General features: G+C 56.1%; 1 protein-coding gene across 2 annotated transcripts in view; it reads right to left on the bottom strand.

Annotated features, from left to right (window-relative positions):
* Positions 1 to 517: 517 nt before the first annotated feature.
* The window catches only part of GPR107 (G protein-coupled receptor 107), a 70,775-nt gene continuing 54,889 nt past the window's right edge, over positions 518 to 16,403 (bottom strand). Inside the window, exons 15-18 of one of the 2 annotated variants that reach the window (XM_047071025.1) lie at positions 14,886 to 14,935; positions 12,695 to 12,778; positions 11,772 to 11,890; positions 518 to 5,645 (exon numbers count right to left, since the gene is read on the bottom strand). In XM_047071025.1, coding sequence (XP_046926981.1) covers positions 5,549 to 5,645; positions 11,772 to 11,890; positions 12,695 to 12,778; positions 14,886 to 14,935 — 350 coding nt within the window. In that variant the 3' untranslated portion in view covers positions 518 to 5,548. The remainder of the gene's footprint in view (positions 5,646 to 11,771; positions 11,891 to 12,694; positions 12,779 to 14,885; positions 14,936 to 16,403) is intronic. The other variant, XM_047071035.1, reaches the window with a different exon arrangement.

Here is a 16,403-nt window from a genome sequence, read left to right as displayed (position 1 = left end):
ACTCTAAGTCACGCCTCAACGTAGAACATTTGTGGTTAACTAAGGGCACGACTTCTACAAAAACACCTTGAGTCTCAACTCTTGGATTTCTGGGATTCTGCCGTGGGATAACTTGTGCGGGGAAGGGCAAACCAGAGGCTGTCGCGGTGAGGGCTCTGCCCCCAGGCTGTGCGGTCCCCTCCCCTCCAGTGGCAGCAGCCGCAGGTCCCGATTTGGAAGGCGCTCACGGGGCCCCATGGAGGCAGGGGCATCCCGGAAACTACAAGGGATTTCTCGTCTGTTCCGAAACCGAGCCCCTGGGGTTGCAGTCACATGTCTGCGTCTCACCACAGCCGCTGGGTCTGCTGAGGTGCGTGGAACTTCTCTTGGTAGGAGTCACTGTTGGCAGTGCGAGCAGGTGGGAGGCAGTTAACTAATTTAATGAACAAGAATCCCAAAAAATGATGATGAGAGGGAGGGGGAGGAAGAGAGACAGCAGCCAGGAGTCAGCGACTCCCTCCAGGATTACAAACGTACCTTTCCGTCAGAGAATCTTTATTGTACTATGTTTGCATCACAGCAAGAGAATCCATCCCAGACGTCACCCTGATTGGAAGCCCCACCCGTTACATGTTTACATAAATACTTTTCCGTGATCAGCAGTGTTAAAAAAAAAAAAATACTGCAAACTCCTGCATCCCAATCTAACCTGAAAAGCAAACGATATTTACAGACATTTTGTCCCCCAAATGAAACTTACTCCTGGACTGGATGTGTCTGACTTCTTTGGAGGTCACATGACCAGGCAAATCCAAATTACGGTGGGCAAAAGCTGCTTAGGGCGTCAAGAACCGCCCCCACGTGGACAAGATTTGGGGATCCTTTTGTATTAAGTGTCTTAAATGCTAAGAAGGTTGACTCTCTGCCCCGCCCCCCGCCCGTCTGACTTGGCCGTCCACCGCGAAACCTCAAGGCTTGCCTCGAAATCAGCTTACTGTTTTGGAAGTGAGTTAGCTTTTCTGTCTCACTTTGACCCTTGCTGACTTTGTCCAGCACTCCTCCTTCCCAGATGGCCTGCCTGCAGACTTCCTGCCCCCAGAATTCCAACAGTCCCTGGTGCAGCCCGACCAGATCCCTGCTCCCTGAACGCCTGGTCCCTCTCTGCCAGCCTGCTTCCCTCACACGGTACCTCAGGGGATGTAATGTCCCATACCCTAGCAGAGAACCACCGAGAGGCATTTTTCAAGCACAAACCCTACAGCGGGGCACAGCTGCAACGCCAGGCTATAAGAGAAGGGCCCTGCGGACCCTGGAGCGGTCAGTACGCCAATCAGGAACCACATTCCAGGCGTGCCAAGAATTAGCATCAACTCAGCGGGTCTCTTTTAAAGACTTCCAGCCCAAGACACCATGGAGAAACCTGGAGTAAAGAGCGATCTTTCGGAACATATGGTATGTTCCAGATGAATACCTTCCCGACAGACCAAGAAGGAGCAAGTCAAAGCCTAACGTCTTTCGTGCGGAAGCTACCCGTTTACGGAATCCTGAACAGGAGGTACAGGCAGGAGGCCAGGGGCGCCGTGCACTCAGCACACCCTCAGTCTGTGAGAAGGCCGGGGCGGGTCAGGGGGAAGCAAAGCGGGGAGCATGGAGTGTGGGAATGGGCCGAGGACGGGGCTGGGGTCTGCCTCCCGTGGAATTCGGCGCCTTGTGAGCATGAGCCATAACTGGTTCCGCTGTTCCACGGGCGCTATGGAGCAGGACCAACCACATCATCGGACCGTCAAACGTGCTAAGGACCTTCCTCGGAGAAGATGCCACAGGATGTGGGAGACGGCCAGAACGCCACTCGCAGTTGAAACAGGCATCTTTCACACTCTTCTTGGTCCGTAAAGACTGGCTCCTGGTAACAGACTCCTCAGCATTAAATAAGAATACATTTGAGTGCAGGGGTCCAAAGCATAAAACACAGCATAGTACCTACGCTCTGGACAAAATTCTCCTTAGCTCAGGAAGTACATCCTTCACACAGCTACTGGGAGCAAATGCTGCAATGCACCAAAGCCTTCGGCCCGTATTCCCAGACGGAGCCTCCGTGGAATTGATAGCCGTGGGCTGAGGGGTGAGGAAGAGAGGTGTGGGGAGGAGGGGGAGGAAGGAGGGCAGCTGTGGAACAGGACAGAGCAGATATCCGGATGAGATCGTAAGGCAGGCGCAGAAATCTCGCCTCGACAGGCGCTCGGAGCAGACTTACGACAAGACCGCGCTGCTGGGGCTGGCTGGCCGGCTGTGTCCGGGCGAAAGCAAACCAAACCTGGATATTTTACTCCAAAGTGGTTTCTTGGAAGAAAACGGAACGGACTCAGGCTATGACCTGAGAAACCATTTTTTACACTAAAGGAAGCACCTCCTAAGGGGAGAATGGGCCTCTGATTCACCCGAGTTGCATTCGGCAGGTTCAAGTGCCCTGCTACTGAAATTTTAAACCAGCAAGGAACCGACAAGGAGGCTGGTGGAGTCCCCGGCCACTGTTAAGAGCCAGGACTAAGAGATCGATGACTGTTCTTATCATCGAAGTAGTAGCTTTCTAGCAAAACGCACACATCTCATTGGAGGAAAACAGACCCCCTTACTTCCTGAACTTTCGCGGCCGGCCGCACTTGCCGTCCACAGCAGAGCTCTCAAAGCACGGGTAGCACGCGTAGGCAGAAATAGGCAGCTGGAGCACAAAACAAAGCCATAAATACTGCCGATCACTCCACGACGTGCACCCAGTCCCTCCCACCCGATCCCTGGAATACCGAAGGACTTAACTACGCTGTAGCCCCGCGTCCCTGGGAGCCCGCGTAGCCGTGAATACCGGGCTGCTGGAGGGGCCGGCGCGCACCTGCCTGGCTTGGAACCCATTGGTCGGTCCCCTTCCCTCGGGGGCAGAGCTGAACGCCGGCCACAGCTACTACAGCTACTACGTGACGTGACGGACAAAGAGAGGATGTTTTTACAGAACAGGATGGAGAGCACAAATAACTTGTAAAAATGTGGGAGAACCAGTTTTCCCGATCTTGGGCGGGGGTTTTGATTCTTCTCGATCCCTGGCCTCACTTCACACCTGCCAGTCACAACATGGGCTGCGGGCAGACGACCCGCTTGTCAGCCTTTATTCCTAAATCACTGCCTTATCTCGCCTGCACCTTCCGGTTCCGGAGGGGTCAGGTGGTCACGTGCGGCCACTCAGCTGCGGTGTGCACGAGCCGAGAGGCACACGTGTCGCACAGAGAAGCCCAACGCGCTGGCTCACGCCCCGCCGTGGTGGCTGAGGCTCGAGCTCTGCCAGAGGAAGGCAGGCGCCACGGCCGGCTCCGGGACGGCCGTCAGGCCGGCGGTGCCCACGGCCGCTCTCCTCCTCCGTCGCTCCCTCATTGCTTCGCTTCCACGGGGACCCTTCCAGGGGGAAGCTTTCGTTGCACTTTTGGGTCCTGCCAAGAAGTCTACGGCCTGCTCCAGAACATCTGCTCGCAGGACAAACAGCGGATGCGTCCCTCAGAGGGAAGCGCCTACGGGGGTTTGGGGCACAGCACAAGACACATTTCAGAAGCACGGGAACCGTGTTTATGCCACGAAAGCAAAGTCTTAATGTTCCCGTCCTCCCTGCGACTTCCTTCTTCTGTCCTGTAGCCCCAACCTGACTACAGAGACAGAAAGAAAAGGAGGCAGGCAGGGAGGGAGGAAGGAAGGAAGGAAGGAAAAGAGAAAAGGTCCCTTAAGTAAATACTTTGGGCAGATTTCTTCACTCCTGAAGGTGGGGAGACACATGGCCCCTTCCCTATAATCTGTGGCAGGGTCAGCAGCGGCAGCAGCCCGGGAAGGAGCCTCCTTGCACCAGAGGCCTGGCCACGACAGAACTTCGAGCAGGAAGAGCCTCACAGACCACAGAGGGGACTAAGGTGAGCACGTGAAAACTCTCCTGCCCCTTCATCCGGGAGAGAAAGCGGCCCAGGAGACGGAAAACAACCGCTTTCTGAGGACTCTGCTCAGGTGCCCAAGCCTGGGATCCTGAGTGCCACCCCCACATCCTGCGGCTTCTGATGGACTCCCCCAAGCCAGGGGTGAGAAAACCACCCCGGGAGACGGCCGCTGTCCACCCCCGAGAGGCCCAGGCAGGCGAGGGGTCCCGGTACCCTGGGAGCATTCCCGACGAGGCCGCGTTTCAGCCTCCCGCCCCAGGCCCGTGCGACCAAAACCACGTTGGGAAATTATTGCCAAGCCCTCCTTCCCTGCGTCACAGCGGACGTTCCGAGCTTGTCCCGTTATCCAAATGACTTCGCTACCAGCTGCACCACCGGTCCCCCCAGGAAGCGGCTACCTGTGTCCATCTCTAGGCTCTGGGAGTTGGGAGGGGCCCTCTGCGGGGTCTGAGGAAGAACTCGCCGTCGCCATCGCCAGTCCCTGAGGGTAAAGCTCTGCTCAACCACACCTGCTCTCTTCGCATGCACGCTCCGGGGATACAGGCACGAGTCTGTTCGGTTCCTGTTAGAAAGCCTGCCCGGTTTATAGCAAAAGCTTTTTAATGATGACGACTTAGTTGTACTTAAGTACTTGCTTAAACACTACGTTTTCTGCCCCCAGCTGCTCCTTAAGGAAGATTCCTCCCCATTTCTCCCCGGGTTCTGATGACACGAGACAGACGCGAACACAAGCACAGAGGGAAGCGAGGTGGCCCTGCTCTGGGTGGTCAGAGGAGCCAGCTGTTTGAGGAAACCCTACTGGATGATGCTTCTTGAGCTGAAAAATACATTTCTGCCCACCCATCAGACAACACTAAATACCCTTCAATCAAGAAAAGCACTTCCCACCACAGTCCCAGAGCCGTGACTCTAACAGTGACACTCAGCCCTCAGACGACAGAGCCCCTTTGGGAAGACGACCACAGGGCCTCTAGAGCTGCTGGTTCCTGGTCACTTTCAGAATCTGGGATCAAGGTCTGGGGCGACACTCAGGGCCAGGAATCCTGGGGCAGGCTCCATATAACTAAATTGGGCTTGGGCTTTGCTTTCTAAAATAACCTAACTTCATTCCTTTTTGTCCCCCAAAGCTGCGACGATATGTTCTCTTTCCCTTCTCTGTCCCTGTATCCTCAGTCCCTGCTCAGCTCCTGCGACCCTGCTCCCGAGCCGTGACCAGCTCCGGCCTCGCACCGCCGCCCCCCTGCCCCCTCCCCCAAGGTCTCTGCTGTGACACACCTGGGGCATGACTACCTATTTCTGGAGAGTTCCCAATGAAAAAAAGAAAGAAATATAAATTAAAAACAGAGTCTTCCTTTTATCCTCCTCCTGGCTACACTGCCCCCCCCAAACCATTCCCACCTGAAGGAGATTTCTAGCTGCCTATAACCAGCCACAGGTCCAGTTTCCACAGAAGAGAGTAAAAAATTAGGTTTCCGTGGCGCTTTGTTCCTGGCCACGTGCTCTGTGGTGTCACCGTCGGGAGGTGCCGACCGCCCCCGCTCACCACTGGGACTATTAATAAATTAAATGTTCTCTTCGACAGTCCCCGCCGCCAGGCTGCTCCATCACGCGGTGCCTTCCCAGTCGCCTGGGGTCTCCACCGACCCATTGGTCACCTTCTTGACTTTCTTCATATTCTCCATCACCCCTGACGTCGTCACTCTGAATGAGGAGAACAAAAAAAATTGGGAAAGTCTCAGTCTTGGAGCAAAAGGCCATCATCACCACAGCACAGCCGAGTGGTTTACGTGTCGGCTCTAGAAACAGACCGGCCTGGGTTTGGGTCCTGACCCCGCTCCGGGCTAGCTGTGTGACCTCTGCCAAGTCATCTGACCTCCCTGTTCTCAAGTGTGATAAATGACTCACGCTTCTCAGAACCGTCATCAGAGAAAGACGAGATTCTCCAAAGCACCCAATCAATGCACACCAGCTGTTATTACTACGGTCAGTGACGGCCTCTCTCCTTCTCTCTCCCTGTCGCGGCCTCCACGAGTTTTTATGTTGCAGATCTACACGGATGACGAGAGCAACGTCTGTATCAGAACTTTGCGAACACAGAGCTCATCAGGTGTCGTCATTCGTAACAACCGGCCACGCGGATCCTTTCTGAGTCATGAGACACAACCACGGGTGCAGAGGAACCTTCTGGCCCAAAGGTTCTTTGGCCGTCAGAGATGGGGAACCGGCGGCTGCCTACAAACCTGGGGGGCCAGGCTGCGCGGCTATCAACAAGCACGTGGCTCTGCTTCGACGCTGTGACCCCAGGACGGGGGCCTTATCTCTGCCGGTGCCTAGAGGCGAGCAGGCACCACGGAACCCTGTGCCGAATGCGTAGGTCAGACACGCAAGAACATCAGCTTCGGGAGCGTGACGAGCCAAGAACAGTGGCCCTTTCCAGAGAGTGGGTCACGGCATCTCTCGAGAAGGTGGGGTCAACAACGGGACAACCCCCCGCCTCACAGTCTGTGAGCTGGACAGGTTCTAATGGTCTCTGGACCCAGGAAGGGACCGGGCGGCTTCGTAGCAGGAGACATCACGCAGAGACACGGCTCTATGTAGCAGGCACAGCTGAGAGGGGTCACGGGGCAGAGAAACCACTCGAAGTCTGTCAGACCGATACATGGCATGACACGTTTGTCCAAACCCACGGGATGCACACCACCAGGAGAGAACCGTGAAGTAAGTGACAGACTCTGGGTGACGACGACAGTCAGGCTTAAGTTCATCGAGTATCACAAATGTACCTACCACTCCAGAGGGGGATGCTGGTAACATAGGAGGCTATGTGTGTGGGGCAAGGAGCACATAGGAAACCTCTGGAAGCTGAAGAAACTAGGGGAACTCTAGAAAACAACGAGGCACCTATGTGCCCAGACCAACGAGAATTTCCCAGTGAGTAAAATAAATTCAGCCGACTCAGTCTGTCCAAGGACTCTCGTCCCCTCACCCCTCCACCAGCTACCAAATCCTCTCACCTACAAATGGTAACTCGGTGGCCCTATAACGTGACATATCTAGAGTCGGTCCAGCTGGAGCTAAAGGCAAATAAATGATTTTACGGGGGAAGGGAAAATTTCCACCCTTTTCCACCCTTCATTCCTGCCACCATGTTGCTGCTGTGACCAAGCCTCAAAGCCATCCAGTCGTCCCCAGAGTTGGGACTTTTCTCAGACAAGAGTCCTTCAGACTCACGGGTTGGCTGTACTTCTGGCAAAGTCAGGACAAGGCGGGCCGCCAAGACACAGACCTCGGGGGAACCGGGGGGTTCCCGCGGAGGCGGTCAGTGAGTGTACATGCAGCCCCCGGACACGGGAAACCGGCTCACTTGGCCACATGACCCAGCGTCACTTCCCGTCGGCCAGGGAGGCAGGGCACGGCTCTCCCCGGCGACAGGCGCGCGCACGCACGGCTGCTCCTCAAGGGACCGGCTGTCTCTGGTTGGGACAGACGGGGGGAGTGGCTGCAGGCCCAGGGGAACCAGAGGCTTTCCACACCCAGCACGGCCTTTCCAAACACAGGAGGTCTGACAAGAAACGCAGCCTCGTGTCTCCCAGAGCTGCTCGAGGCGACAGCAGCCGTGTGGGGCTACGGCCCTGGCTGCAGAGAGAGCACAGCCCGTTCGCGGGACCCGAGTGGGGCTCGGGCTGTGGCCTGGGACACACACCTGCCCCCTGTCTTTCCCTTATCAGATGCAGCTTTCTGGCTGGTGAACCAGCCGAGAAAACCCTTGCTCTGCCGTGCGGGCTGGAGGAAGGCGGGGCCGCTGGGGTAAGCAGGGGCGGGGGGGGAGGAGACACGACATCGGGTCCCCGAGAAGTGGCCACTCACTCCACGTAGGCTGAGAAGAGGTAGGTGCTGAGGTCAACCGCCACATTCTGCTGGTGGTGACCGGGTGGACGGCTGTGCCGCTGAGGCCCTTAAGGGATGCAGGGGTGCAAGCCTGGGTGATGGGGGGCAGATGGCCAGAGGCACGTGGCCGGAGCTGGGGACTGGGGAGTGGTCAGTGGGGAGACGGCCGAAGCGACCCTGGGCTCAGGTGCGCCCACCCGCCAAGAAGAGGGCAAAGGCCCCAAGGCCGGAGGAATCAGGGTGTGCGCCGGCACAGGGGGAACGAGAGCAGGTGACGGGAGGCGGGCGGAAGCAGGTCAAGACAGCGGATGACAGTGACGCCGGCGGGCCTCCGTGTCCTGTCGCACAGCAAACCGCTGGGAAGCAAGAAGGACATCTGGTGCCCAGGTGCCGCAGGCGAGACTGGCCGGCCCCCGCCGACTGGGGCTCAGACGCTGCGGCAGGAGAAAGGAGGCGCCCGAAAGCCCCGCACGCAGGGACGGGAGGTGAGGCTCCGGCCACCTCGGGGCTCCGCGGGCACCTCCCTGAGGGTCCCACTTTGAATGCAAATGCCGAAGGGGGGACAACGGCAGAAAAGCCACCAGGTGACCGGCCCCCGGAGCAGCACCCGCAGCACAGCCGGCAGAGCTCGGCGACACGGTGCACGGCGTGGAGAGGCCCCTCCGAGCTCAGGTCAGGCAACGGGCAGCAGTGACTTCCAGCCCCAACAGCAGCTCTGGGAAGGCAGGCTCAGCCTCCGGGGCTGCCGCGCGGCCGTCACCTTTCACTTCCCAAACGGGGACAGTGAGGTCGGGAGAGGGCGGGCTCTGTCCTTCTCACCTCTGCTCACTCTTTCTCTGCCTCACTAGCTCCTCGTCGCCCTTGCTCTGGGCTCCGGGTGCACCCCCCTGTGGTGGTGCGGTCTGCGCCCCGGCACACTGTTCCCAAGGGACACCGGGAGCTCCCTGGGGGCAGGGCTCCAAACCGCCTGCGGGGCTGACGGAGCCACCCGGAGCTGTCGTGGCCTCCAGTGCCTGCTCGGGGAAGCACTTCCTCGAGCCCAAGTGGCCACTCCTGACTTGGGGAGGGCACCGGCCTCAAGGCCCGAGTGACGGTGGCAGGTGTGGAGCCCAGCTGATGCGCTCCCTGCGGGATCAGGAGAGGTGTGGAGCACAGAGAGAAAAGTGGGGCAGGGATGTGCCTGAGAGAAGGAACAGGGGAGTGTAACAGAGCTGGAGACAGCAAATGGTCCCACGGCCGCCTCCCACTTCCCTTCTACATCTCCTTTCCTAGCAGAACCCTATCTGCGCTCGCAACTGAACAGGCTTACTGGACACAAGCAAGATAAAAGAGGGAGCCCCGGGCACCCGCTGCCCCTTCTGCTGCACCAGACCGCGATCCTGGGCCTAAGTGGCCCCTGGACACATCTGCTTCTGGAACCCAACTATAAAGTACAACCCAACTGAAAATTCTTTTCTGGACTTGAAACGTGGGGAGGACTGGTCGAGAAACAATTCTACTAGTCTCGAATTCCCATTTTCACTTTTGTTACATACCCACTTGAGTGGGAAAAGGTTGGCCGCAACCCTGAGGCCAGCATTCTGCAACGGGAACCCCAGAGAGGCAGCTTCCCGGCCCTGGAACCCATACCAAATGTTTCTTCCGTTCTGACTTCTCAAGACAGCAGAAAATAATTCAGATCTTCAAGGACATGCAAAGCACAGGGGGCTGTGACCAAGTCTGAACGCCGAAAACCGCACGCACGCAATTCTAACCTGAGTTTTTTAGGATAAATTCTCTTATCAAAATGGGCAAGGCTCTGGTTAGCCCAGTGAGAGGTATGCACAGAAGTAAAAGGAGAAAAAGACAGAAAGTCAGCTACTTCTCACTGCACCCTCACTCTGCAGGCTCAGCGGGAGAAGCCGGACGAGGCCTGAGCCAGAGGAAGGGTGGGAGCACTCGACCCCGGGAGGAGCACGGCCTGTCCTGGGCTCAACCGTCAAGACTCACCTCCCAGATGTACCACACTTCAGAGAAAGGAAGCAAAAACAGGAAGAAAAGAAACTACCCAGAATCGCAAGTCAATAAGGTCGGTGAGTGGCCCAGGGCAGAGTTCGTGTGCCACCAGGGGGTAAGACTCGTCAGGAGGACTGGTTTCGGGGTGTGTGAGGCCTAGGGAGCAGTCCCTCCCACCAAGAGGAAGCGATATCTGTTCTGTGGTGAGGATCAGAGCAAGCTCCTTTCTTGAGGAAACACCCTCCGAGGGGGATGGCAGAGAGCTCCCGACCTTCTAGAAAACACGGTGGCTCTGCTCGCCTCTGGCTTCGGTTATTTCTGGAAGACTGAAGAGGTGCCGTTCAGGAACAGCAGCTCCAAGCAGAAGAGGGAGCGGTCAGCCTGGGGCGCGGTGGTGTCCCCGAGAAGCTGCCACCGGCCCTCACGCCCAGCTGCGGGTGAGTGTGGATGGCAGCGTCCCTCCACCTCGGGCCCGTTCCGCTCTGTCACATCGTGTTAAGCCCACGGGGCTTTCTCTCCGGCAGAACTTTCTCTCAGCCAAAGGGAAGCCCCAGGACAATTTCTGCGCTGACTTAAAGGCACTCGGCCTCACTCAGCTCCCCGACTTCCTTTCCAGGGGCACCACCCTGAACGAAACCTCCCTCTGTGGTCTGACTCCCTGGCTGGTACATACTCGGCTTTCCGGCCACCGAAGAGCAGCCCCCTTCACGACGACAGAACGGCTCACGCTTGGCCGGCCACAGAAGACGGCGCCATCAGAGCGGTCCTCCCTCAGGACGCCAGCGGCAGCTGAGGCAACCAACGGACAACCCTCGACGTCCCGACCTTCCCAAAGCCGCAGTGATAAAGGCCACACCCTCTCCAGGCTCCACCTGACTCGTGCCCCCTCCCCCCACTACCCTGCCCTGACTTGAACACACACAGACCCCTCTGCCAAAACGGTCACCACCGCCATCACATGTTGCCACAGAGGAACAAAACCTAAAACAAAATCAAAAAAACGTCCGCCATGTGGGGCGCCTGGGTGGCTCGGTCGGTTAAACGTCCGACTTCGGCTCAGGTCATGGTCTCGCGGTTCGTGGGTTCGGGCCCCGCGTCGGGCTCTGTGCTGACGGCTCGGAGCCCGGAGCCTGCTTCCGATTCTGTGTCTCCCTCTCTCTCTGCCCCTCCCTTGCTTGCACGTGCGCTTTCTCTCTCTCTCTCTCATTTTTTTTTGCCACGAGACAAAAATACCTTTACGGTGCATCCTTGCTTCCGATTGCAATGGCTGATGGAAAGGATGTGGGGGACATCAAATGACCCAGCCATTCAGTTTCTAGCTGCGGCCCCCAGGGAAGCCCTGCCGTGAGGGGAACGGATGAATCCACCACGGCCTGCTGGTCACACAGCCGCTCACGGGACTTTCATCTGGGCCCCTTCGACCGAGTTATTTGCTCAGATTCTGCTCTTCCTAGAACGTCCGATGGTCCTACCGTTTTCCCCTCTGCTATCCGTAAACAGGTACTTCTTCTTCCACAGCGAGCTGTTGTCTGAGGCCCGTCTGGGATCTGCCTTCCGGTCACTGTTCCCGCAGTGGGGCTGAGCACACACAGCGGTCCTACGCTGCCTGACGGCCCAGCAGGGCCCAGCACGGGCAGAGGCCCAGCCTTTGAACCGGGACAAGTCGAAAGGCCACCTGTCTTGCTGGAGGGAGCACCCCTGAAACTCGGCCTCAGGCTAATCATCAAACACCTCAAGGGACCTGGCCCATCACAGCTCGTCGGTCAACAAGCAAGGAGTGGGAGAGCCCGGGGCTTAGGCGTCCACGTCCTTCTACTAAATACAGAGGTACCGTCTCTGGGGCAACACGACGCACCGAGAAGTTGCCCCAGGTCACACCGCACTGCTCTGCGCTACGTCGGGTCCCCGGGCAAAGGAGGAGGCGCGAGAAAGGAGGTGTCTTACACTGATTCCATTTCCAGGTCGTCCTCCTGAGAGAGCTGCAGGTAGGGGTTGTCTGAGGCCGGACGGAATTTACATCCCGTTAGGACAAAGAACACCAGCGTGGCCATTTCGTCCAGGAGCTGCAAATTAAAACCCACCCCAACAAAGGGATCAGCACGCTGCTCTTCGGAAGGCCGTGGAACTAAAAACGAGCCACCCCCGCCCCCCACGACCCCCGGCTCGCCGGCCGCTCAAACGCCAGCAGGGTCTCCTCGGAAGGTGTGCCGCGCCCCAGCTAGGAGCATGCTGCCCCGAGAGGACGCGTACGCCGCCCTGCTTCAACCTGTCGTCACAGGTATCTTTTCAGAGCCCCTCACATCCCTGCGCCTCCTACAGCGCCCTTTGGCACCGAGTGGCTCTAGGAAGTCTCCACGTCACCGCGTCGTGCACCCGGAACTAACACGGCACTGAACGCCAAGTCTACGCTTCGAGAAGAACGAGAAGCAGAAAAGGCTCTCAATCACCTGGCGGCTTACCCTCGTAGCTAACTAGCCCTAGCGCGTGGCAGAGGCCCCGTGGTATCGAAACACTGACGGGCACAGAAGAAGGGAGCTCTGGATTCTAAGCCGTTCTAAGCCCCGTAACTGAAGGACAGACCACGACTCATTGGCTTTTAATTACACAGGGCAAATCTCATGCTCTCTGCCTGAGGCTTTTCTCTTCAAAGTCTTGTAAAATTGCAAAGTAAAATCGATAATGCAATGACTTCCAGATTTTTTTCACGTAATCTGGCAGCTTTCCTGGACAAACAGAGAATCTTAATTGTGGATCAGAAGAGAGCAAAGTGGCCGCTGTCTGGGAACTCTGGAGCGACCTTAAGTGAAACCCCGAGACTTCATCCGCAGCCAGAGAGTCTCTAGCACTGTCCCCCACGAGCAGCACACCTGGTACAGCCACTTCCACTGGAACGGAACGGCGAGTTTGAGGAGAAATGCAATGATCCTGGTGAAGTATATGTAACATACGATCTAGAAGGAGAAAAAAGAAATAAGCAATCAAATCAACAGAGAAATCACGGCACTTCTTCCAGCAACTGGCTTTCCCAAAGGAACCACAGAGGAGAAACAGAATTACCTGAACACAACCGTTTGACGCTAATTAATAAATATGGCAGAGGGGCGCCTGGGTGCCTCGGTCGGTGAAGTGTCCGACCCTTGATTTCGGCTCGGGTCACGATCTCACGGCTCGTGACACTGAGTCAGAAAGCCTGCTTGGGATCCTCTGTCTCCCCCTCTCTGGGCCCCTCCTCCGCTCACTCGCTCTCACAATAAATCAATGAACATTAAAAAAAAAAAAAAAACCAAAACCAAAAAAACACGCGGGCAGAGACGGCTTCTCATCGCCAGGTGCCCACCCGACGCTGGGGGGACAAAACGTTTGGTGTGGCTGCTCTGAACTCCCCAGTCACCCTTTCCTCGCCTTTTCTTTTTTTTTTTTTTTTAATTTTTTTTTTTCAACGTTTATTTATTTTTGGGACAGAGAGAGACAGAGCATGAACGGGGGAGGGGCAGAGAGAGAGGGAGACACAGAATCGGAAACAGGCTCCAGGCTCCGAGCCGTCAGCCCAGAGCCCGACGCGGGGCTCGAACTCCCGGACCGCGAGATCGTGACCTGGCTGAAGTCGGACGCTTAACCGACTGCGCCACCCAGGCGCCCCTCCTCGCCTTTTCTACACACACAGCCCATTGATCTCCATCCCCGAAGGTCAGTATTTTTTTTATTCCCAGGCTCTGAGGAATGTTTTTGAGGAGTAATGGCAACACTGCTTTAGCCTCCTGAGCAGACGCTGTGAGCGCCTGAGGCCCACGCGGAGAGGAAGTACCAACGACACTAAGTAACACTAAGTACTCTAGCGATGCGAGCGAGGCAAGGATTCACCGAGATGGCCACTGGGACCTCGCCCGGGCTGGCTGCGCTTGCAGGGAAGGAAAGGTCCAACCACAGATGGAAGACGACTCAGAAACTTTCTTTTACGAGTCAGGAAGCGAACACCGGGCGAGCTTACGCCTCATACACTCCAAGAAATTATTATCCTAAGAAGTTACAGCAACTCCCGCCTGTGGCGTCCGCTCATAGGGACTTGTCACGTCCAGATTTTAGGCGTGATCTCGTTTTTGTAAACGGATAAAACGAGCAAGCCAAAGGACGGCTGTGTATGGCATATGCCTGAAGAGCAGCTAGAGAAATGACCACCAAACTGGGACCAGTCATGACCTAGGGGGAGGGGAGGGGAGGGAGAGAAGGTCAGGGTCAGAAAGGGCTCTTGCTCTGTCGCTATAGTCCCTGCGTTGTAGGAAAACATCAAGCATGTGTTACTTCTCTGAGTATTTAAAGCCCAATGTAAAACTAACATTTTTTTTATTTTTTATTTTATATTTATTATTGAGAGACAGAGAGACACACAGTGTGAGCAGAGGCGGGTTAGAGAGAGGGGGAGACAGAATCCGAAGTAGGCTCCAGGCTCTGAGCTGTCGGCACAGAGCCCGACGCGGGGCTCGAACTCACAAACTGCGAGATCATGACCTGAGCCGAAGTCAGTCACCCAACCGACTGAGCCACCCAGGCACCCCTAAAACTAACATTTAAAAAGACGTGACTTAGGGGCGCCTGGGTGGCGCAGTCGGCTAAGCGTCCGACTTCAGCCAGGTCACGATCTCGCGGTCCGGGAGTTCGAGCCCCGCGTCGGGCTCTGGGCTGACGGCTCAGAGCCTGGAGCCTGTTTCCGATTCTGTGTCTCCCTCTCTCTCTGCCCCTCCCCCGTTCATGCTCTGTCTCTCTCTGTCCCAAAAATAAATAAACGCTGAAAAAAAAAAAAATTTTTAAAAACGTTGAAAAAAAAATTAAAAAAAAAAATAAATAAAAATTAAAAAAAAATTAAAAAATAAAAAGACGTGACTCAGCTATTCAATTTCTCTTCGTAAAAGACACAGTTCGGTCGTATAAAATGAAACCCACACGGCTCCAGGTAGACTTCTTGGGCTTTTGCCAATTCTTGGGAAGTCTGTTTGCTCTACTCCTTGACCTGGGCTTATTTACAGATTTAGAATTTTTTTTTTTTTTTTTTTTTTTACTCACCAAGACGTAATAGTGTCTGAAAAGTTTCAGCTTTGCTAAGTTAATAGCAGCTAGGGAGAAGAAAGAACAAAACGAAAGGAACGTTAACTTCTTTTCTCATCTTTAAAAGCAAGTGACATTTAAGCGTCCTCTGTCAAGAGGCCGAATCCAATGCAGGTGAGTGCTGCCGGGGGCACATCTACATTTCTGGAGCCACGACAGCTTGGGAGGCTCTCCCCCCCCCCCCCACCCCGGTCCCCAGGGAGGATCGGGGAGTTGTGGGAGCAGCAGGCTGGGGTCCCCAGCTCCGGCAGTCTGCTGGTGTACGTCTCCCCAGTCTGGGTTCAGCAGCTTTGAACTCGCCATGCTGGGGGTGTGCTGACACCACAGAAATCGGCAGACAGACACTACAGATCGGCCCCTACCCCCCGACCCCAAAGCCGGTGCTAAACATTTCAGCTCTGCCACCGTGGTCGACAGGGCCGCACTCCCCACTAGGGACCAGGGCCTGTCTCGGGTGGGTCCCCGCACCTCCCACTCGCTGAGGGTAGAAATTCCATGAACCCACGGGTGCATCTTGCAAATTTCACTTGTAACAAGCCCTTTAAATACAACCCTGCTGGCTGTGTCCTACCTTTGGATCGCTCAAGGTCAGGGAGCCAGGACAGCTAACTTCCTGCCACCGCCCACGGCCATGAAATATTGATGACCCCAGAGGGTAGCCTGGCTCCCTCCCTGATTAGCAAGCCTTTCATTCATCATAGACCTTCCTGCAGGAGGCAAATTAATTTGGCTTAATAGCATTCAATTACTGGTTCCTTTTAACAATGGCACCGTGGGCGGAGGAGGCTCCCCTTCCCCTCCCCCTGCCTCTGGCTCATGATTAGTGGGGGGCAGTCAAGCTTAGGGTTCCAACAGAAATCCCTGGAATCCTAACCTTCAACACCATTACCAACGAACAGTATCTGCGAGAACCTCCTGGGAGGAACCGAATGCCTCCCTCACGGGAGCATCAGAAAATCTTTACAGAAAATCTAACCCCACGTTAGATTTGAGCGGCCATGACATCCACGTCTCGAGCTGGAACGGACTCACGTACGCACGCAACCTTTAAAGAAGCTACGTTAAAGCAGGCTGATCAGCAAAAGCTTTCTTATCTAGCAACCTCTCTGGTAGTCTTGTTTTTAAAATTAAATCTTACCCACTCTGCCATTCACGCCATTCACTCTGTCTCTGGGCCAGGCCAAGTCGGGGCGGCTGTGGCCTTTGTCCCCAGGGCGGCTGCTGTCCCTCAGGGAAAGAGAGGCCCCGAGCCCCTCGCAGCACAGAGGAGCTCCACACTCGACGCGAGGCGCGTCTGATGCGAGCCTGTGACGCAAGCAGGTGCCCCTGCCCGGCTGGAGGCTGGTAGAGCTTCGCTGAGGACCAAGCGTTAGGACTGAGAAGTGTCAGAAGGCTAAACCACCACGAATTTAAAGCCTCGCACATCTGTGTGAACGAGGATTGCTTCTGTATTTCTCTTTCACGTGGGCAAGGGGG

Source organism: Lynx rufus, unplaced genomic scaffold, assembly GCF_022079265.1.
Source record: "Lynx rufus isolate CCGP_SWC_20201006 ecotype Redwood Valley unplaced genomic scaffold, mLynRuf1.p SCAF_10, whole genome shotgun sequence".
Taxonomy (NCBI): domain Eukaryota; kingdom Metazoa; phylum Chordata; class Mammalia; order Carnivora; family Felidae; genus Lynx; species Lynx rufus.
Note: the sequence above shows the minus strand (reverse complement) of the source record. Positions and strands in the feature narration are given on the sequence as shown.